Raw genomic sequence first — 23630 nt, forward strand, 5'->3', positions numbered from 1 at the left:
TGTTTATTGTGCTCTACGTTTACTTTGCTCTACTTTTGTATTAATTTTAGATCACGCTTGACAAAGGTCGTTTGAGACCGAAACGTCGAAATAACCTATGATCTGTTATCACATCATATGACTTTTGTAAAACCGTTTTTGGTGGAGCTACAAATACTAAACAAATGCATAAGAAATAAAAAATGAAAGCATAAAAATTAAAACAGGATGTGTGCTACATTTTCTTTTCCTGCATATCGGGACTGAGGACCCGACGTAAGCACCACCCACACATTTTTTCAGGAGTGCGGTACCCCTGTTTTCTGGACTGTATTTTCTCACCCGGAACCAGCACCCTGTGGACAGATGTCTACCAATACTTTTTTCTATACAGAGGAGGTGGCGAGCCAGATTATTGACCAAGTAACTCTGACTAGCCAGTTCCTCCAAATACCCAGTACAGAACTCAAAACAAGAGAGTTCGAGAAGGAATATCGAAAATTCACTTCCTTGAAACTTCATTGTGCCACTTTAACAGAATATTACAAAGTGGAACGTATACCGAGAGGGCTTCGCAGCCACCTCTACCCTACACTTTTCAAAGATGACCCAGAATTTTGTAAAAAATTTGAAAACATACTAAACAAGTGTTCATTTGACCTTATCCTGTTGACGGTCGAGACCCTACAGAAAAAGATAGCGGAATCATCAACCAACTTGAAATCAATCGAACAACAACTCAGTACAAGCTTATCTCCAGAGGAATGGTCCAAACTTAGAGAAAAGGTCGATAGAACCATTTCAGAGTTTCGATTAGATACAGAAAATAAGAAGAGACAAAAGTTCCTGAGGGACACAGAGGATTACCAACAAAAACGCGTCTATAAGTGGCAAGACCCAAATTTCCAAAGTCAAAGATTTCAACGAAGAACATATCGTAGATCTTCGTCATCAAGCGGAGAAAGATCCACAGATTCAAGAAATAGTCATTTTTTTTTACGCAGACAACACAGGAGCCCTTATCCTCGCCCACCCGTTCAACCAGAAAAAGACGACCAACGAGACGAGGGGGCAAGACCCAAAATACCTCCCCCACACCTACAAACTCGCTCACAGGTGAGTCGAACCAAGTAATTAACATTTCTTCTCAATTACTAACACCAACCGAAATGACAGTGTTAAGTAAAGGGCTATCCTTCTGTCCTACTAACCCGTTAGACACGTTTACACTTGAAGATGATCTACACCGCTTTTTTAGACACATTAGGCTTAAGGCCCACTTTTCAGACTCTCCTCCAACTCAAATTATCGCAACCACCACTACACCGAACCTCTCAATAGATAAACTAGGCCTTAAGAAAAAGAGTAGGTACAATCCTCCCACTAACCATCACCCAGTAGAAACCTATATCTCCCTAGTTACCAGGGAGGTACATGATCTAATAGAGGGGGTCAACAAGAACAAATTTAAATATCGATCCAACCTCACAAGAGAAGAGAGACAAGCGGTTAATACATTAAAGGAGGCGAAAGACCTAATAATCAAACCAGCAGATAAGGGGGGAGCTATAGTAGTAATGAACAAGACAGACTACATAAAGGAGATCAACTCACAACTATCAGACCTCACCACATACAGACCATTACACCAAGATCCCACCCCTAAGATCAGGGAATTACTGAGAAACACCATCGAAAAATACCTAAGATCAGAGACAATAGATTCTAAGACCGCTGACTATTTAATTAACCATCACCCAATCACACCAGTGTTTTATACACTTCCAAAAATTCATAAGAGGTTAGAGAATTCCCCGGGTAGACCCATAGTGGCCTCAACGGACTCTATACTCTCCCCCCTGGCGGTATTCTTAGAGAAAATCTTAACACCCATGATTAAAACCACTCCAGCCTTCCTATTGGATACATCAGAATTTCTTGATTCCATCAAAGCCCTCTCTCCCCTACCCAGAGATGCTATTTTAGTGACGTGGGACGTATGTAGTTTATATACGTCCATCAAACACGACAAAGGTCTGATGGCAGTGGAACATTTACTCAAACAAAATCAGATTGCGGAACTAGACAGGAGATTCTTAATAGAACTACTACATATCGTCCTACACAACAACTTTTTTCTATTTGGGGACCAATATTACCTCCAATTACAAGGAACAGCAATGGGGTCCAACATGGCCCCCCCATACGCAAACGCCTATATGGCATATTTTGAAGAAAAAAACCTGTACAACAACCCCATCTTTAAACAACACTCTATCTACTGGCGCCGTTATATAGACGACATATTTTGCGTATGGGTGGGCCCCCTGGACACCCTTTTACAATTCCACATATATCTCAACTCAATCACCCCGGAATTGCAGTTCACGATACATCATGACAACGCACAAATGAACTTTCTAGACACTTTGATCATGCAAAATAAGGAGGGCCAGATTCAAGTGGATTTGTACATTAAACCAACTGATCGCAACACACTCCTCCATTACCAAAGCTCACATGCCCCGAGTACAAAAAAATCCTTACCGACATCTCAATTCAATAGACTCAATAGGATAGTAACGGAACCAACTAAAAAGATTGAGAGAATGGACGATATGGTAAAAAAATTTTCCCAGAGAGGATATCCCTCCAAACTCTTACACGAAACACAAACTAGAAGCATGACAGAGACACAACCACTACCTAAAAAAAACTCCAAACGCATACCACTGATACATCAGTATCACTCACTATCACCCCTACTTACGAGAACTGTAAATAAGCATTGGCCCCTGTTACAAAGAGCATACCCTGACATTCAAGAATTTCAGGAACCTCCCCTAATGTGCTACAAACGCACAAAGAACTTAAAAGACTCTTTAGTAAGAGCGGACATTGGTAGTTTTTCTAGAATGTCAAAACAGATCTTTCTAGCAACCCCCAGGAAAGGTACCTTCCCATGCTTGGACTGTAACCAATGCTCTTCAGTAATCAAGGGTGAATATTTCAGTCACCCCAGAACTGGACATCGGTACCCGATAAAGGGTTACCACACATGCAATTCTCAGTTTGTGGTGTATTTATTGAAGTGTCCATGTGGATTAGGATATGTGGGCGAAACTACCACCCCAATAAAGGACAGAATAAGTAAACACAAATCTACCATCCGTACAAACCAGAACCTACTCCCCGTACCAGCGCATTTCAACTCTCATCATCACCACCCATCACAACTGAGATTTCAGGTAATCGAACAAATCGACATGCCAAGAAGAGGAGGCAATCGTGTAGCACTACTACGCCAGAGAGAAGCCTACTGGATACACAGGGTCGGACTGGGGCGCCTGGGGCCCACCAGAGAAATTGATTCTGGGGGCCCACCATACGGCTGCCTAGAAATATTCGTTATTTAACAGGAGTTCACAGTGGCTGCATTATGCTTAGCACTAACTTACCAATAAGAATAACTTAACTATAACCCTTCACCTTCATATGTTCTCTGCACCACAGAAAAATAGTCAGTAATTACAGTTACCAGACTCAGAAGTGGGATTCAGTACCTCACATGTCACACGTCTTCTCCTTTGGGTACTGAATTGCAGGACGACTTCTCCCTTTTTATTTTTCTTATCAATGGTGAATTTTCCACCAGATATCTTCATCTGTGTGTGGCATATCTCCACACTGTGGAACTAAAAATATCACCGTCACTACAGCACAATGTCACCTGGATAACACTGTCCCACTCTGTGCTCCTAAATAATATTTACCACTCACAACACAACTGACCACACTGTGCCTCCGACATAATTCCCTTTCATAATATATCATTTCCGATTAATCTTTTCATTTATACAGTCTTACAGTGCTCCTACTTATTAATTATATTTTATTAATTATTATTCTTATATTTAGTGCCCCTCTTATCAAATATTTTATATAAAAGTCCTAATAAATACTCCTATTCCACAAATATATGGCCAGTACTACTACTCCGAACGTGTATATATTGGTACAGCACCGTACTACTACTCCTATCCTGAATATATGGGCACAGCACCGTACTACTACTCCTATCCTGAATATATGGGCACAGTACAGTACTACTACTCCTATCCTGTATATATGGGAACAGTACTACTACTCCTATCCTGAATATATGGGCACAGCACCGTACTACTACTCCTATCCTGTATATATGGGCACTGCACAGTACTACTACTCCTATCCTGTATATATGGGCACAGCACCGTACTACTACTCCTATCCTGAATATATGGGCACAGCACCGTACTACTACTCCTATCCTGAATATATGGGCACAGTACAGTACTACTACTCCTATCCTGTATATATGGGTACAGTACTACTACTCCTATCCTGTATATATGGGCACAGCACAGTACTACTACTCCTATCCTGTATATATGGGTACAGTACTACTACTCCTATCCTGTATATATGGGTACAGTACTACTACTCCTATCCTGAATATATGGGCACAGCACCGTACTACTACTCCTATCCTGAATATATGGGCACAGTACAGTACTACTACTCCTATCCTGTATATATGGGCACAGCACAGTACTACTACTCCTATCCTGTATATATGGGCACTGCACAGTACTACTACTCCTATCCTGTATATATGGGCACAGCACCGTACTACTACTCCTATCCTGAATATATGGGCACAGCACCGTACTACTACTCCTATCCTGAATATATGGGCACAGCACCGTACTACTACTCCTATCCTGAATATATGGGCACAGTACAGTACTACTACTCCTATCCTGTATATATGGGTACAGTACTACTACTCCTATCCTGTATATATGGGCACAGCACAGTACTACTACTCCTATCCTGTATATATGGGTACAGTACTACTACTCCTATCCTGTATATATGGGTACAGTACTACTACTCTTATCCTGAATATATGGGCACAGCACAGTACTACTACTCCTATCCTGTATATATGGGCACAGCACCGTACTACTACTCCTATCCTGAATATATGGGCACAGCACCGTACTACTACTCCTATACTGTATATATGGGCACAGCACAGTACTACTACTCCTATCGTGTATATATTGGTACAGCACCGTACTACTACTCCTATCCTGAATATATGGGCACAGCACAGTACTACTTCTCCTATCCTGTATATAAGGACACAGCACAGTACTACTAATCCTATCCTGTATATATGAACACAGCACAACTACTCCTACCATGTATATATGAGCACATCACAGTACTACTACTCCTATCCTGTATATATGGGCACAGCACAGTACTACTACTCCTATCCTGTATATATGGGCACAGCACAGTAACTACTATTTCTATTTTGTATATATTGGCACAGTACTACTACTCCTATCCTGTATGTATGGACACAGCACAGTACTACTACTCCTATCCTGTATATATGGGCACAGCACAGTACTACTACTCCTATCCTGTATGTATGGACACAGCACAGTACTACTACTCCTATCCTGTATATATGGGCACATCACAGTACTACTACTCCTATCCTGTATATATGGGCATATCACAGTACTACTACTCCTATCATGTATATATATGGGCAAAGCACAGAACTACTGCTCCTATCCTGTATATATGGGCACAGCACAGTACTACTACTCCTATCCTGTATGTATGGACACAGCACAGTACTACTACTCCTATCCTGTATATATGGGCACATCACAGTACTACTACTCCTATCCTGTATATATGGGCACATCACAGTACTACTACTCCTATCCTGTATATATGGGCACAGCACAGTACTACTGCTCCTATCCTGTATATATGGGCACAGTACTACTACTCTTATCCTGTATATATGGGCACAGCACAGTACTACTGCTCCTATCCTGTATATATGGGCACAGCACAGTACTACTACTCCTATCCTGTATATATGGGCACAGTACTACTGCTCCTATCCTGTATATGTGGGCACAGCACAGTACTACTACTCCTATCCTGTATATGTGGGCACAGCACAGTACTACTACTCCTATCCTGTATATATGGGCACAGCACAGTACTACTACTCCTATCCTGTATATATGGGCACAGCACAGTACTACTACTCCTATCCTGTATATATGGACACAGCACAGTACTACTAGTCCTATCCTGTATATATGAGCACAGCACAGTACTACTACTCCTATCCTGTATATATGGGCACAGCACAGTACTACTACTCCTATCCTGTATATATGGGCACAGCACAGCACTACTACTCCTATCCTGTATATATGGGCACAGCACAGTACTACTACTCCTATCCTGTATATATGAGCACAGCACAGTACTACCACTCCTATCCTATATATATGGGCACAGCACAGTACTACTACTCCTATCCTGTATTTATGTAAAATAACCCCCCCCCCCTTACTACATATTGTGCCCCCTTACTATACTGTATATTTCCTCTAGTGGCCATTAATTATATAACCAGTCCCATTAATGTATTTAGTTTTCTAGTGGCCCCTTGGAGTCCCTTATTATACGTTTCCCTAACTACTGTGGCCCCCTATAATATATTTAGTTTAGTAGATGAAAATACGGTAATTAAATTCACTTACCTGTCGCAGCGCTCCCGCGTCCTCCGCGAATCTTCTCCCTGCGGCAGAGGAACTGTCAAGAACAAGGCGCGCGGCAGCGTGATTGCATCATCACGCTGCCGCGCATCGGAGGTCATAGTGCGACGCGGGCCGGGTAAAAGAAGAGGCCGCGTCGCGCAGGCACAGCAATGGTCGCGCATTACATCAAAGGTGGTACTCGAGTGGCCGCTTATGGCCGCATCGAGTACCACTGCTGTTACTCCCTGGCAGGGGCCTCAACAGGGGATGGAGGCCCCTGCCGCAGCGGAGATATCGGGGGCCCATTGTGGGCCAGCGCGAGCTTGCTGGCTGGCCCCCCCGATGGGGATGGCGGCCCCTGCCACGGCAGAGGTATCAAGGGCCCACCGGAGGATCCACCGGTCCTCCGGTGGGCCAGTCCGACACTGTGGATACATACCCTCCAAACAATTGAGCCAAAGGGACTAAATCGTGCCTATGATAGAATATTCTCTTGATTAATGCCCTGTATTATGTACATTTGACTGTCTAGATTTATCTCTAACTCGCTTTATTTTTGCCTTTCAGAAAAAATAGATTGTAGCGTGGATATGGTCATTGGGACCGACTTCTACACATAGACTCGTGGTATATGGTAATTGTATACATACATAAGAGTAATGCTCATGAACATCATCTCTTGTTTTTCCTATACATGATCTTTCTTTATTACTGTATTTCTATACTTCTTTTTCCATCATTTATATTTATTACTCTAGCTACACATATACCATAGTCCATCACACTACGTATATTGTCATTCCATCTTATCCCAATATTTTAACCACCCTTCACACAACCATATCCCAACAACCATATTTTTTACACAACCATATCCCAACATCTAAGCCACCTTTCACACAACCATATTTCTCAATATACACTGTTATCTGTATCTATCATAAGCATGGCCGGGCCGGTAAGGAGTCAGATCCCCACAAAACATCCCCTTATGGGGAGGTGGGGATCGCGGCTCCTACACTGCGAGTGCGCGCCTCGCGGCGCGTTACCATGGAGACCCGATGCCTCGGGGCGTGGGGCGCGCTCGAGGCGCGCGGGCGCATTGGAGCGACTCGCGCACCTCGGACCCGACTTCCGGTCTCCCGGACCGGACTTCCGGTTTCGCGGCGACGCGACCGCTCACTGGCTCGGCCATGCACGGAGCGTGCTTATTAGCACGCCACCCAGAGGCACAAGCCCCTCTCTCCACCTGAGCCCATACAGTTTTCAACCCAGGTAAGCATCATGACATACTTGTATTTCACTTACCTCATCTTCTGCTTGTTCACCCATACCTTGCCTCCTCAAACACCACCTCTCAGTATACCAGGAACAACTTTCCACTTCACATTCTACTTAGATACCTTATAGACTTCTTTGAACATATTTCTCTTTAGAGTTCTGACTTCAACTTAGAATTATTCACAATATACTTGTCAATTAGATCCATTATGTTATTATCATTAGCAATAGACTATGATTTTGAGGATGTTTATTGTGCTCTACGTTTACTTTGCTCTACTTTTGTATTAATTTTAGATCACGCTTGACAAAGGTCGTTTGAGACCGAAACGTCGAAATAACCTATGATCTGTTATCACATCATATGACTTTTGTAAAACCGTTTTTGGTGGAGCTACAAATACTAAACAAATGCATAAGAAATAAAAAATGAAAGCATAAAAATTAAAACAGGATGTGTGCTACGTTTTCTTTTCCTAGTGTTCACACAAGGACACAGGAAAATGTCAAGCCAATAAACAAACATAAGTTTAAGTCAGGGAAAGCGGGGTCACACCAGGAGAGACAAGACACAGAGGGGCAAACAACAGATAGTAGATGGACAAAAATGTAAGAGAGAACCTGATCAAATCCAAGATGGCAGTGAGGCCCAGAATCGTATAACAAGATAATGGTCGAATAAAGGTAGCTGAGGTCGGATATACAGAATAGCAAAGCAATAGTGAAAACAGCAACCTCTAATGGAACTGGGCAGCATATAAAGGTTATGTACGCCGCCCCCAGCAACTAATCCATCACTAAAGCAGATGATAGGCTCAATAGCATAATTTTATAAGTTGATTGTAGAACCAAGGAAGAGGATGACCACAGTCACGGTGCCTGAATCTAAGAGTGAGTGTCCCTGGTTTATTAGACTTGATTTAGTAGTTTTTTTTTTCTTTAAGGAGGGTTGCTATAGAAAAAGGGACATTATTAGGGTGTCTGAAAAAAGCAGGCATTATAAGGAGGGGGCATCAGAAAGAGGGCACTATAATGGTGGTGGCAGGAAAGTGGGCGGTAGTAAGGGGGCAGCTGCATGATAGCGGCATTATAAGGGAACAGCTGAAGGTAACAGGGAATTATAAAGGGGGGTAGGTGCATGAAAGGAGGTTAAGTACAGACATGCAATTTTTTCATGGTTATTAAAAAATTGGGGACCACTGAATTAATATATACCATATGACAATATGTAACAATTATAAGAGTAAAATTTTGCACTTCTGTGTTTGTATATAAATCTTATAGTATTCTGATCGTGCCGAAGACCTTGGTCATGTACATAGATGACCCACAGTAGTCTATAAGTGTCCATCTCTAACCATCCAGCTAAGACACAAGATTTCTCTCTGAAAATGTTGGGTGATTATTAGTATTTATGAGTCCTGCTATCTGTTATCTTTCTCCCCTTGTCTGCCCTGAAGGGTGTTCTGTCACAGTGTGTCGCTTGTTCTATGACCAAGGAGCCACAAATCATGAGTGATGACAGGATGGGATACGATATGATCTCCAGGGCGATGTAGCGGCTGTGTGTCTACAAATATGTAATGAGTTATTAGAAGCATGAAAAACATAAAACATAGAAGTCCGAGAAGACCTCGCAGACTGATAGATCTCTGACCTTGGTTTGCATTGAACTATCCAATAAATCTATAGTATGGATTCTGCCTTGTTAAGATGACTCAAGATATACAATGTCTTGTGGTATTATTTAATTTCTGGGTCAGATGTTTATTATGAGGGGTAGAAGTCAGACCTCAGGCCAAAAGCCCATCTACCATATAAGTAAGGGTATGTTTATTCAGAATTTTTGTATTCTCATTCCGGCACACAAAATGGGTCAAAATAAGGACTTCTCAAATCTGTCCTTCATTGTTTTCAATTGGAAACATTGAGAGACAATTCTTATTTCAGTTCACACATTAGCCAAGCATTTTATTAGAGTGTTTCTTTAAGTATTTAAAATTCTTAGGAAAACTGATAATCAACCAATAGACTCTAAAAATTAAGTGTGGGATCCGCCATCTTTGACCCAAACCTAAACTTCACTTCTTCACCCACCAATGAAACCTGCTCTTCTACAATGCTGTATGTAATAACATTACAGAATAGCATCACAAACCTTTTGAAACTTTTTAAAAAAATTTTATTTCATGAATGAATAGAACAGGTGATAATAGTACATTTTGTAATATACTTTATGTGCCATTTTCTTTGCTCCTTTCTTCCCCTGTAGTGAGCACTGTGTCTAAAAGTCTTCTCAAGTCTCTACACAGCAAAGAGATTAGGAGAGGAGGCTAAAAATTAACACTTTACATACCTAGAGAATACTTTACATAACGATTCAGCTCGGATTGAACATCATACTATCTGGGAACTGTCTCTAAAGCGTTAAGTCAACATATCAGCTCCTTATCAGTCATTGAGACTACAGCAGGGTAATATAACTTATAAAAGCTGTTTAACCGCATAGAAATACCCAATAAACTATTAAATATTAAACACATATATTTGGTATTGCTGAATCCGTAACAATCTATACAATAAATATGAAACATAATTGGACCCACACAGTGAACGGCCTTAATAATGAAAAATGGAAGTAGATGACCCAAGTTGGAGGCTTCTAGGCTCTATTTCTTAGGTGATGATTGAGATTCATTTTATCTGGTGTTTCTGATGTTGGATAAGAGGTCATGGCTCTTAATCTAAGTTCAAGTTCATCCTAAAGGAGTAATGCTCCGGAGGTCACAGTTTCATTCAACCAGTGGATTTCTCCAACATCAAATGCCCAAACAAACCTTTATGCACCTTACTTTGAGCACTGAGTCACATTAATACTGGAAGCAAAAAAATATCTTTCCCTATTATCAAAAATGTCTTGGGCATTGATAGTGCTATGATACCGGCTGTGCCCAATCCAGACTTGACCATGAGACAGGCAGTGAGAGAAGAGGGCTTTGTCATAGAGCTGGTTTCTACTGCTCCAAAACCCAGTGGTGGCATTGTGCCTTACACCGCTTTTGTGCTGATGTTAACGTCAGAGGAGACTTGAGGTTATTGAGTTAGCAGAGCGTTGGCAAGTTTTATGTACTATGCGTCGCTGCACCGCATGACCCTGCTGAGTTGTTGTGGTTCCTAAATGTTTCTACGTTCAATGATTAAAATGTGCGTCCAATTAGTTTTATCCAATTTAGTTTATCTATTGGGAAAGGTCAGTTTGGTGACTAAGTTTTTGAACTTTTTTTTTTTCCAGGAGTACAAAAATAGTTATAACTAATTGCAGGAATGTGAGAACGGGATTACATTTTAATGAAGGGTAAATGCAGTAATTAAAAGGGAAAGTGTCTCCATTAAAACCAGATGACAAAATGTATCACTTTAATCTTTTTTTCTTTAATCATTTTTTTTGAGTTATTGAATTCCCACCTTATCTTCCCCAACATGTGCAATCTGGGCAAAATTACGGAGGCCGAATATCGAATATCAGATGGTTGTGGCTGAACCTGCTGAGGTTGGCCAACTTTTTTTTATATTCCTAAAATAAATCTTTATAACAGTGAAACCTTTGTTTACTTTATACAGAACTTTCCTGATCCAACCTAGACATAAAGCTATGCACAAATTTGTAATTTTATTTATTTTTTTATTGAACTCTGCATATTAAAATATGGGTAAATACTAAATTTATACAGTGCCACCATATTCTGCACTGCTGGAAGGGGTTGACACAGGAGGTATTAGAGCTTGTAGAATGGTCAAGCCATTCTTTATAGAGGATCAGAATAAATTAATTAAATAAATTAAAAAATAAATAATCCTGCTTTATGAATTAGTCATTAGCTGCCATCTTATATAAAAAGTCCATTGTAGCCTGTATCCTGGTATTGTCAGGACTCGCTGAATTGCTACTGCAGTGTTCTGAAAGGTATCAGGTTTTGGCTTCTGAGCTTGTAGTCATTCCAGGGCTGATTGGCTTGGAGCATTGATTGATAGCTGCCTTTTAGAGTCCGTTCCAATCGCTAAGCTCGGTGTGTATTTCTCTGGTGTCATCAGATCCTGTGTGTTAGTATCAACTGTGATCTGAGTGAAGGATGATGGAACCAGTCTTCTGCTGGGGGCAGCATCCAGGAACTTCTTGCACGTTCGCCCAGTTCTTTTTGTTGGTTACTGCAGCCCTTTTGATATTTCTTTTGTGAATCTGACCTCTGCTACATTTATTTGACCATTCTCTTGCTATTTGATTCTGTGACTTGCCATTATCTTGGATTTTTCTGGGTTATGTAGGGAGATGACGCAATGTGCAGAGCTTTGTGGATGAGGATGATTACTATAAGCTGAATTCGGAAGGAGACGGGCAACCAATGCAGTGACCGGCACAAACTGGAGGCATCCGTGTAGTCTGTCTACTGCACTGAGGATAGATTGTAGAGGATAAAGTTTAGTAAGTGGAAGACCGATTATTAGGGAACTACAGTAGTTGATGTGAGAGTCAATCAGAGCAATAATTTCGAACGGGTTAACCATTCTTAGTCATGGTGTATCTGATACACCATGACTAAGAACGGTTAACCCGTTCGAAACGCGTTGGATTGTGAAGGGAACATTGGAAACAATGCTGTGGATGTATGGATTTGACTAAATAAAGTCTTGAAGTTTTCCTGGAATTTGGCTGGACTGTCGAGAGTTTTTTTATATGCAATTTTGACCTCAACAAACGAGGTAAAGTCCGTGCCGTTTCCGGAGCACATAGAGGCTGGAGGTGAGCTGGAACTCCTTTTTCTTTGAAATAAGAAATGCTGCCTCAGGGTTATGGTGATAAACCAGATGGAAATTGAGAGGTCAGGGTTGAAAAGCTTGATATGTATTCACTAAAATACAGAATCAAATTTTCATTATACCCAATTGAATTTTTTTTACAATAAAATACATTAATTATAATAAAAAAGATAATGTGAAGATTTACAAAGGATTTAAATAACAGTGTTCTAACAGTCCAAAACCACCTCTAGAGGGAGCTCCAGAGATTGCTTCATACTTTTATAACTCAATGCTCTCCCTAGTGAAGTCTAGAGACATAAGGCTGCCATTTTATTTACACTGCATCCTCAAGAGTTTATTAGTTTCATTCAAGGCAGTAAGTACCATGACCAAAGGAACATGCACCAATTTCTGAGAAAGTCAATACAATACTATTGCTCTGTGTGAATTTACTACTGATCCTAACTATATTTTCAGTATCCAGGAATATCTATTTAATTTTCCAGGCTGAGAAGCAGTAATGATGGATTTTATTCCCATGCAGATGATAAATCATTGAAGAGCACACGCAGGAATCTCTTATAATCTCCAAGACTGTCAGATGATTATCTGCTTGGAGGCTTCACACCTCGGCATCGGCATCCTGTTGCCTTTACACTTCTGTGCGATGATGGATTTTCCCACTAATCACAATACATTTGGCTCTTGGAAGACATTACATACAATCCCAGACTGAGCTCCAGGCTAGGCATAGATTACACACCCAACAAGGTAAGAGAAAATGACTAGAAGAGCGGCATACATTGTGGAGCAAAACAAAGAGAACAAGTGGAGTGGTTCATTTATCATAAATCCTACATGAAGGGTGGCTATAAAGATCTCTGCAGACAACAGCTGATCACTGGTGGTCCAGGACATCTAATTATTGACTTGGGGCCTTTGTAAGTAGGGTTTATCCAAGAAGTCAACTTCTATAGATATCACATTAAACTGGTATTGAGAGGTGTTGAAATGTTTATTATGCCTTAAATATCACCTTAAACCATCTCCACCATTGACACTCCCTTGGGGTTAGAAGAATCAATATAACAACAACAACAAAAGACTTTGTGCTAATTTTATATACAAAATCTGCTAATAATGCTGGATGGGAATGGTTTAGATGGACGGGAAGGATAGACAATACAAACACAGAAGAGTAGTAAACAAACACAGGTCAGAACCAAGAGGACAATACAGTACAGAATCGATTGGCTAATGGATGCTCAAAGAACAGGCAAAGGGTCAAGGAATGGAAAATAAGAAGAAGTTCAAGGTAAATGCCAACAAGCTCCAAGAAGACTTATAGAAAACAAAGAGGAAATAGGATGCAAATCATATATGAGGTGTCAGAGTCCCTGTCCATAATGGGATTAGACCAGTTCCAGACAGACCAGAGATCCAGATAAGGAAGACCAGTAGGCGAGAAATATGAATTGAGGGAGATTCTGTCCATCTCACTGTCTTAAACCCAGAGCAGAATTCACAGGAGACAGACAGGTGTGGTGGAAATCAATTAACACAGCCAGGAAAGTAGTGAAGCAGTATTCAGACTAATTAGGACAGAATGTTACATAATTAAACACAAATGTTACACTACTGTAATTTTTTCAAATTAATATTTTTCTGCCTAGTCTTTACTTCTTTGCTTCTGCAATATCGTAATATATTGCACTTCCACTATAGAAACAAAGAAAACCAGGTTGCTTTGAGTGGTCTTTAGACATAAAAGACAAAGAGCTAAAGAACACGCCAAGCAACCAGGTTTTTTTTAATGTACTTTGAACATGCGCTGTTACTGAATATTTATGTATGCACATTTCCTGACTACCAGAAGGCGCTGCCCTCTTGTGGTCCCTTGATTATTGAGGGGTAGCCCATTTTCTGGTCTACCAGTGCCCTCTCCCCATCTAGTGACCATAGATAGAGAACCTTATGTGTTAAATCACTCTACATTTTGGGTGTTGTGCATTTTGTTAATAATATAGCACTACAAACAAGTCCTGGCTAATCCAATCCTGGGAAAAAGGGGTTGTCAGATTTGCACATAAAGCAACCCAAGCCATAACTTGAAGCTCCAGAATTAAAGGGGGACACAGTCAGGGGATGCAAAAAATTCTCCTAGACAAGGTGTTGAAATGAGTTGAGGACTTAGCTGGACGCTAACATAGTTTAAAGCTATGGAAGAAGACTCATTGCTCATATATATATATATATATATATATATATATATATATATATATATATATAGGTATACATATATATGCTGTGGTTATCCCAAAGACAGAAGTTTGCCTGTTTTCATTTCAAGGCAACCCTTTAATGGGCAAGATGGTGCGAGCTACTAGTTTTTCCTGCAGTGGCCACTACAGGTGATAGTTGGTATTACGTACAGCTATTCAAATAAAAGGACTTCGCTTGAGTGCACTAGAGCTGCTCTTTAGTGGTTTATGTGAAAAGTTGGTAACATCTTTCATGGAATTTTACTGTCTGTAGATGTTTAAGGCTAAAAAATACATCATGATAAGCTTTCCCGTGCATACAGATTATTAACAGAGCTGTTGAAAATTGCTAACGCAGAGCAAATGAACAGAAGAGCCCATTTTTCTCCTCCTATTTTGCCGAGAGAGACATGCGTGAACTTATTTCAGGTCTTATGTCATCCAGTAGTGATCAAATTACTCCCTCATGACTGCAGGAGCAGCTTATCAATGTCACGCTTACAGGGCCCGCAGCTACTGTCTCTGTAGAGCGCAGCAGCACAATACGGCTCTATGTCACAGCTTCATCCACCAGTCATAAAACAGATTGCGGCTCGCACATAAATTCCACCTGTCACATGCCCACAGGTCCTGATGGGGGAGATAAAAATGTCACAAAATATTCATTAGGTGAATCCATATTAGGGAGACTGCACAGTTCTCAATGATCAGGAGTAATTGTCATCCAATGTTCATTGATTTTAATTTAGTTTCTGCTGCCGCGCCATTTATTCACTTATTGTCAGATCTCATCGCTATGGAAGAGACACAGTCACAGTAATGACCTCAAAAGTGAAAAAGAGAAAAAATTTACATTTTCTATCCTGGTCATGTGAGAAGTCATCTTGTCTTAAAGGGGTTATCCCTCCAATGTAACTTATCACCAATTAAATGGGAAAGAAGAACTTTATTAATGGAGCAACAGGGACTGTGTATGAAGGATGCGCTACTCACGTCTATGGGATGATCCCGGCAACGCCATAGTAATGCCGGAGAGTCCATCACACATGTGCATTGTGGTCCCTCTCAAACATTCAGAAATCTATAACTCATTACCTCTTCTCCATTCTTCTCTGACCATCTCAATGTTCATATTTTCTACTGTGTATGGTTAATCCTATGATGTTTCAGTACAGCATCACACAGGCAGCTAGAGGCAGCATCCTCTCTGACTGCTAGGGGGCAGTATAATTACCATTTTTATATCCCTCCAAAATAATCTAAAAGAGTTTGTAGCTTCTCTCGATGTTTGAGTGGGTTTCCTCTGGGTCCTCCGGTTTCCTCCCACACTCCAAAACATACTGGTAGATTGTTTAGATTGTGAGCCCCATTGGGGACAGGGACTGATTCGGCAAAGCTCTGTGCAGCGCTGCGTAATATGTGTGCACTATATAAATAAAGGAATTATTATTATTTATTAAAAGACCATAAGTATTCAGTCAGGGGTATAACTCTAATTGATTGGGCCACTGAAGTAGAAAAGAAATTGGAAAAATGTATGACATTTTAACTTAAAACAATAGCATAGTAATATCAATAATTACAATAACAATAAAAATACTATATCCATTGTATACACACAAGTACAGTATACAATTACACAACTAAGTTAGCCTAGGTTCTCACTACAGCATATCCCACTGTATGCTCATATTATATGCTTATAATGTGGAACATGCCTTCCTGTAAACGGGAGGAGGAGTGAACATCAGCAGCAGCCAATTACATAACTGAGGGAACACCCACAATGTACATTCAGAGGAGGCCTGGGATGGAGGCCATACAGTGTCATCCATCTCCCATACTGGCCTCTGCTGAATTTATTATGCCTTTTATACCTATTTTATGTCTGGGAAGGCACGTAAATCTACAGGTGAATGCCGACGGTCCCGATTTACTATGGTGACTATAGAAAAAAATCCACCAGTTCACAACTGGTCTACAGGTCTGAACTAGTAGCGTTTGCTCCCATATTTACTAAGAGCTCGGAGCATCTTAGTGGTTATGGCCGCTGGAACGCCATCGGGGGGGCTTTTTAAGACTAGCATTTAAAACGCCACTCTTAATGAATTCCCCCCATAGTCTATAAGAATAAGGATTCCCCATTTAATATACTATGGGTGTAGTTCAAGAATACAGAAACACACAAGACAATTAGCAGGCGTCTTAAGAGGTAACCCTTTCAGAACTGCTGCAGCCTTCTTTTGGCGAAAGTGATACTTGACAATGGACAGGCTTTTCCATTGCTGAATTGGATTTTTGTAGAACATGATTAAGTTCCTTCAGTGATTTCCATTACCCGCTGGTTTGCACTCCTGGGACGCTTACATCTATCGGGTAATGGAATTTAAATATTGAATTGTGACACTGAGAGCCATTAGCAAGACAAAGGCGATCAGGATTCCTATCCGCAGGATCCGTGGTGAGCGTCTACACGCCTGTCATATCTGCATCAATATTACCCTTGTCTGTTTCACAATGTGATGGTGGAGAAATGGAACAGACCAAGTCGATGCGCATGAAACATATTGATTCATTGTACAGCGTTTCCAGTCATCACTGACATCAATTTTATTTTTATATACATTAGAATTTCCCTCTTGGTGGTCCGGCGTCTTTTGCGCCAGCATTAGCATTTATCAGCACCCTGCAGGGAAACTGTGCCCAAATGATTGCCCATCATGGATATCCATCTATCTATAAGAGTGGCTGCAGCGTCAGAAGACCCTGGCCCAGGTCTAGACCATATAAAAAGGCAGCACTCCGAGGCGATAAGTGAAAATTTGAAGGTTTATTACTTGACAAGGGACATTTCGCTATTGCCCCTCTCTCAGGCTTGTCTGTCTATAATCTACCAACACAAGTTCAAGCTACGATTTCCATCTATAGCAAAAAAGTAGCAGTCCATTTTTTGGATCTATGTATCTATCTATCTATATCCAAAAAATAGGGAGCACTCGGTAGTTCCAATCAAAGTTCAGGAGTGAAGTTTATTCCATAGTAGCAGCTACTGCTACAGCTACTATGGAATAAACTTCACCCCTGAACTTTGATTGGAACTACCGAGTGCTGCCTATTTTTTGGATATATTTATGAGATCCTTTGCCACGAATCATATGGCTCTGCCCCATTTGAAATTTTGTTGTTGTAGTGCTGCTCCGGACTTTCCCATTTTTTAACTATCTATCTATCTATCTCATATTTGCCAAACTCTTAGAAGTGTTGACAAAGGGTAAGTCTCTTTGAAAGCCATAATCTATGACCCCCTCTTTGTGCATTGCCAGTCTGCTGCATCATGTATTGCAGCCAAATAAGAGGGCACCACCGGTAAATATGGATGTGTTGTGTCCTATTTAAAGGCGTAGTCTACTTTCAGAAACTTTACATTATATCCCTGGTCGTGTGATGTCACACAGGTGCCCAGCTTGATATGTCCCTGGTCATGTGATGTCCCACAGGTGCACAGCTCATTATATACCTGGTTATGTGATGTCATACAGGTGCATGGCTCATTATATCCCTGGTCGTGTGATGTCACAAAGGTGCACGGCTCATTATATACCTGGTCATGTGATGTCATACAGGTGCACGGCTCATTATAGACATAGTAATTTGATGTCACACAAGTGCACGGCTTGTTATATACCTGGTCATGTGATGTCATACAGGTGCACGGCTCATTATATCCCTGGTTATGTGATGTCACACTGGTGCAGGGCTCAGTATATCCATAGTAATTTGATGTCACACAGGTGCAATGCTCATTATATCCCTGGTCATGTGATTAAATATACAAGTAATGGGCCATACAAGTAATGGGCCGTGCACCTGTGTGACATCACATGACCATGGACAGATTTCTATCCACTGAGAGCAAACAATTAAAGCTTCCTGTAGAATGACAGCAAGCAGAGATCTAGAAAACTGCGAGGAACTCATACAGATACACTCATACAAGTATATTATAAAATTGTAGAGCTTTTCATCATACAAACAATAACATTTATTTGTGGAAACTGGACAATTCCTTTAATGTTGGCCGCACCCACCCAGAGTTGTAACAAAAGTCTATACACTACCAATTATTATGTAGTGTTTATTGCAATGGTCTCCTTATACATCTTATGTACAGCCAAAGCTTCTGAACTTAAATGCAACCCCCCTCAAGTTACAACTCTGCTTCCAGCTTCAAGTAGGCAGTTGACAAAAAATGCCGACTTTTTCAGGAGTTTGCCTCAATCTATTGATAATGGGCTAGTGTGGATCACAGTAGTTGATCAAACAAAAAGTTGTCATCTCAAGCTGGTCATCTCAGGAATTGTCAAGCCAAGAGGCAGGGTAAAGAAGGACACATCTTCATACGTAATTGTAGACCATAAAAGGCACCAACTGGTGGCACGAGACCCCGAGTCTTGTCTCCCTATTTCCAGCAGGTACAAATAATCAGGTGATGGATAAATCCTTTATAAAGTAAGAAATCATATTCTATTATCTTTGACTTTTCGTATAATATCAGGATTCGTTATAAAGATGGAAATAAGATACTAAACAAATCAAAACATCACCAAGTTTAGACTTTAGTCTTTGGTTAGTTCTGGTGTACCTTGTGAGGGATGCTGGTCCCCAATGTAAAATCGGTATCAGGCCCCACAACTATAATGTACTATTTATAGTGTTTTCCAGCATGTACGGAGAAGTCACACACTATAGGCCCTCTAATACCAATAGGCTCTTGAGTGATTGTCCCCTCTGCTCCTCCATAAATTACACCATGTTCAAGACTTCTACAATAATACATTACATATAGCTTTCTTTCTGCTTCAGTTGGGAGCATTGTCTGGAGTCTCCCCTGTGGAGTCATTATTCCGATGGGGCTGTAACCATAGAACCTCAAAAGACCGACCAGATCCCTGCTCTGTGCTGATGAGGCCCTGAAGACTGGAACAGATCTGTCCACAGATGGGTATCTCTAATTAGTTAATCTTCGGTCATGTTCTGAGATTCAGACTATTGAGCAGCCATGTAATTGGCACTCTAGAGGTAACGATCATCCTTCTGTATATAGGTCTGACATCATCCTCCCTGCTGAGCATGCAAAGTATTACAGCGAGGCACAATGCTAGACATGAGCCAACCAATCCCGTTCATATACTTATTTTACCAGTACAAATACAAAGGGCAAATCACATCAATTTGGTTCTTTTCTCGCTGGAGCTGAGTTCACCGTCAGCCCCAGTGATGTGCCACTATTGCCATTATGTTATGAAGATCCCTAGGTACTGTGTGGAACTTCCTTTAGGTTCTAAAAACACTGAGCCCGTTTTTTTTTTTTTAAAAGGAACTTTTAAGACGTATTCAAAATAGCATCTTAATGAACCTGGGGGCTGTCCTTCATTTTACAGTTCAAGACATCCTGAATCTTAACACAGTTATTGCTATGACATCATACAGAGCCTACAACAAATCCCTGAGGGCTCTACGCCCATCATGTCTGACACAAGCCATTATTAAACCCACTGCATATGGTAGATTTACAATATCAACTAAAGGTACTTATTATCAGTAGTGATAGTTTCATTTTGTTTCAACTGTTTTGTGATTTGTTAAGACTTGACATTGGCACCTATGTGGGCCTTTTAATCTCCAGTTATCAACATATCAAGAAGTCGGTGGATATTCCCAATTCAGTTGTATAACAAATTCTTTGCCAGGCCCCTTAATTATACTGTTTCACTTGTCACACTGTTCTCATTTTGAAAATTGTCTCCTAAAGTTCCTGATTCGGGGAGTAACTGCACCTTCTACATTTACTCAGTTTATACCTCTGTTTTTATGGCTGCTTCGAAGAACCGTATTCAGTAAGTTTTACCATACTACAGTTAGTAGTTTAGTTGGTTACACTTTATAAAGATCACTAAGCAGACCAGGTTCGGACTGTCCCATAAGTGAACAGTTGAGTTGTGTAGAACCCTCACACTATATCATACAGATATTATTCATTTCATTCTATACATTATACAGTTTATATAATTATGCAGCTCCGGAAAAGGAAGTATGCCCTTGGCGGCAATGCCTTGGAAGAAAGACAGTAGTCAAACCTAAAAATGCTAAGGTGTAGGAATACCTGGGATTAATTCAATCGGTTTACCCATCCTGCCAATGAACAGAACGTCTGTCGTTTTGTAGAGAAGCCTTTGCCTTCACGTGGAGTATGAAGAGCAGCCAGAGTGTGAGGAGCAGACAGTCACAGTGAACTAGTATCGGACAAGGTTTCTTTGGGTCCACCAGATAAAATTATTCTGGTGTCACATCTTCAATCAACCCCTAAGAACTAGACTCTACTAGCCTCCAAATAGTTTTTTGTCTTCTGCTGGACGTCTGGGTTCCAGTATTTACATAGAGACTTGGAACACTAAAGGATCCTCTGGGACTATGGTTGGCCAGTCCCTCACTGCTTGAACCCTGTGTTGAGCTGCAGCCAGGGGGAACCTCAGAGGAAGATTAAGGAGGGGACTTCCTCTCACCAATCTGAGGAGGGAAAGCTGTCTCCAAGACCCAGGGCCTTAGGGCTTATTAGGCCTCAGAGAGGCTAGAGTACAGTACACCCCTGACTCAGGGAAGAGAGAGTGACAGCACTGTGACAGAGAAGATCCACAATGTCTACCTGATTTTGCTGTCTTTGTGTTACGGTCAAAAACCGAGCCTCTGAGGTCTACCACTATACTGCCATACCTTAGTCACGATGATGTTTCTTTACTGCAATCAGACGATGTCTGTCGCATGTCTAGTGACATGTTTCCACCTACTTAGCATTTCATTGTCCCCCATTCCCTTTGCATCTAGCTTCTATAGGGCTTCAATTTTGAATGTCCCAAAATTGCTACATGTTTTCATCACAGTCATTCTCTAATATTAAACCATGTTTCAGGCTCCTTCCTTGCCTGATGATTTGTACCATTTTGGCACAATCCTATAATTTCTGTTCTTTTATGGAACCTGCACAGACTCCGCATTCAATCACTATCACAACCAATGACACTTCCTGACACATTTATAACAAATAATCCAATCCTTGATATAAAATGGGTAACGCTGCAAACATCTGCAATCATAAGAACATATAAGCACTTTTATCAGCACGATCATCCACTCAAGGGCTTCTGAAATATCGCCTATAAATAGCCGCTGAGGATTTGATACTGGTCTGTAACTTGGAAGAAGCCTTGAAATGTCGTGAGACGAGGGTAAATGTTTGATAATGTGGCAGATGTGTGATTACAAGGTTTGTGGGGGGAAGGGAGCTTTGTAAATGTCAAGAAAAGTGAATGAACTGCATTGTATGTACTAACCTCAACAAGTCTGGTTATTATTCCAAATTCTATATATGAAGACCAACTTATGGATTGCACATTTTTGAACAACAGGCATCTGAGGAGGTAATAGAATTTTCTGAACCAATAGATCAATCATGGTAAAATACTAAATATGATTGATGTTACAAAATATATAAGGTAAAGTGGCCAACACTTTTATTTGTGAATGTAGCCAGCTTCAGCCATGTTCACATGTGCCATATGTCATGGAGGCCAAAGTATAGCTTAATACTTCCATTCCTACTGAGGGAGAGGAGTGTAACAAAGATTTATGAATTCACAGTAAAGTTTGTAACAGAATATTTCTACCTACCTGGGTCCATTTATTCCCTGAAGTCTGCTTGGAGGGAAAAATACTTTTTTTTCTACCCTCTTAGTTATATCCTTGCGTCAGGATCTCTGGTCACCCTGGACAGGTCTCCGCACTCCAAAACCTTCGTAGAATCATTAGAACACAAGAAGGTTTTAATATAGAAAAGGACAGCGCTTACAAACAAAGGGATGATCATACAAAAGGGTAACATAAAATAAACCGACATATACATATGCTGCAAAAATAACATTTTCATAAAATAAAAGGGATAAAAAAAGAACTTAAGACTTCATATGAAGATATTTTTCCTTGTGGGCATCGTACATAGTCTTACATCCATCTTTTCCCTCCTAATGTCCCACACACATACATACAAAACATGAACTGAGGTAATCATTTGGGAATTATTTAATTGCTCCCCGTCACCGGGGCTACATTGAGTGACCTTTGATACAGTAACAGCAGAGACCTGGGTGAGGTTATTAGGGAAAAGTATTTGGCCAAAATATGAATTATGAAACATATTTCTTTCATGTGCATAGCAAGATTGTGGTTTCTGGATGTGACCTCTGCTATACAATGCATCACCTTTTGCTGACCTTAGTAATGGGTGTTGATAGATCCCCCCCACCCATTGGACCATTAGGGTTTATTATAGAATCTGGTTACTGTAGATACTGGTTTTATGGCTCATGCATCCTGGCTTGGTTTAGGGACAAGAAGAAGAATAATAAGGGAGGGCGTCTACCTCTCATAATTTTGATGTTTCCCTATCTTTACCACTACATCTTGGGGTAAATTTATTTTGTATTTTTTGCTTATAATATCATTTGGTGACGATGGTATTGAAATGATGGCTTCAGCATTGTAATCGCTACAGAAGATGAAGCCTCTATTTAATTGCTACACAGGTAAAGAGAACAAATATTCTTTCTTTTCCCACAGCCTCCAATGTGCT

At 40.6% G+C, this 23630-nt stretch overlaps 1 protein-coding gene across 2 annotated transcripts; it reads left to right on the forward strand.

The window, feature by feature from the left end:
• The first annotated feature begins 245 nt into the window (after positions 1 to 245).
• On the forward strand, positions 246 to 8337 carry LOC140069925 (uncharacterized). 2 transcript variants are annotated; one of them, XR_011848879.1, is made up of 3 exons: positions 246 to 1095; positions 7176 to 7242; positions 8187 to 8337. XR_011848879.1 is itself a non-coding variant. In XM_072116291.1 (2 exons), the coding sequence occupies exons 1-2, from the start codon at positions 346 to 348 to the stop codon at positions 7182 to 7184; spliced, it is 759 nt and encodes a 252-aa protein (XP_071972392.1). In that variant the 5' UTR covers positions 246 to 345; the 3' UTR covers positions 7185 to 7417. The 2 variants fall into 2 exon arrangements, 1 of the variants encoding a protein (XP_071972392.1); XM_072116291.1 differs by lacking the exon at positions 8187 to 8337 and having other exon boundaries at positions 7176 to 7417.
• The last annotated feature ends 15293 nt before the right edge of the window (positions 8338 to 23630 follow it).

Source organism: Engystomops pustulosus, chromosome 1, assembly GCF_040894005.1.
Source record: "Engystomops pustulosus chromosome 1, aEngPut4.maternal, whole genome shotgun sequence".
Classification (NCBI taxonomy): domain Eukaryota; kingdom Metazoa; phylum Chordata; class Amphibia; order Anura; family Leptodactylidae; genus Engystomops; species Engystomops pustulosus.

Coding starts and splice junctions, on each gene's coding strand:
- LOC140069925 (XM_072116291.1), top strand. CDS start 346: ATGTCTACCAATACTTTTTTCTATACAGAGGAGGTGGCGAGCCAGATT.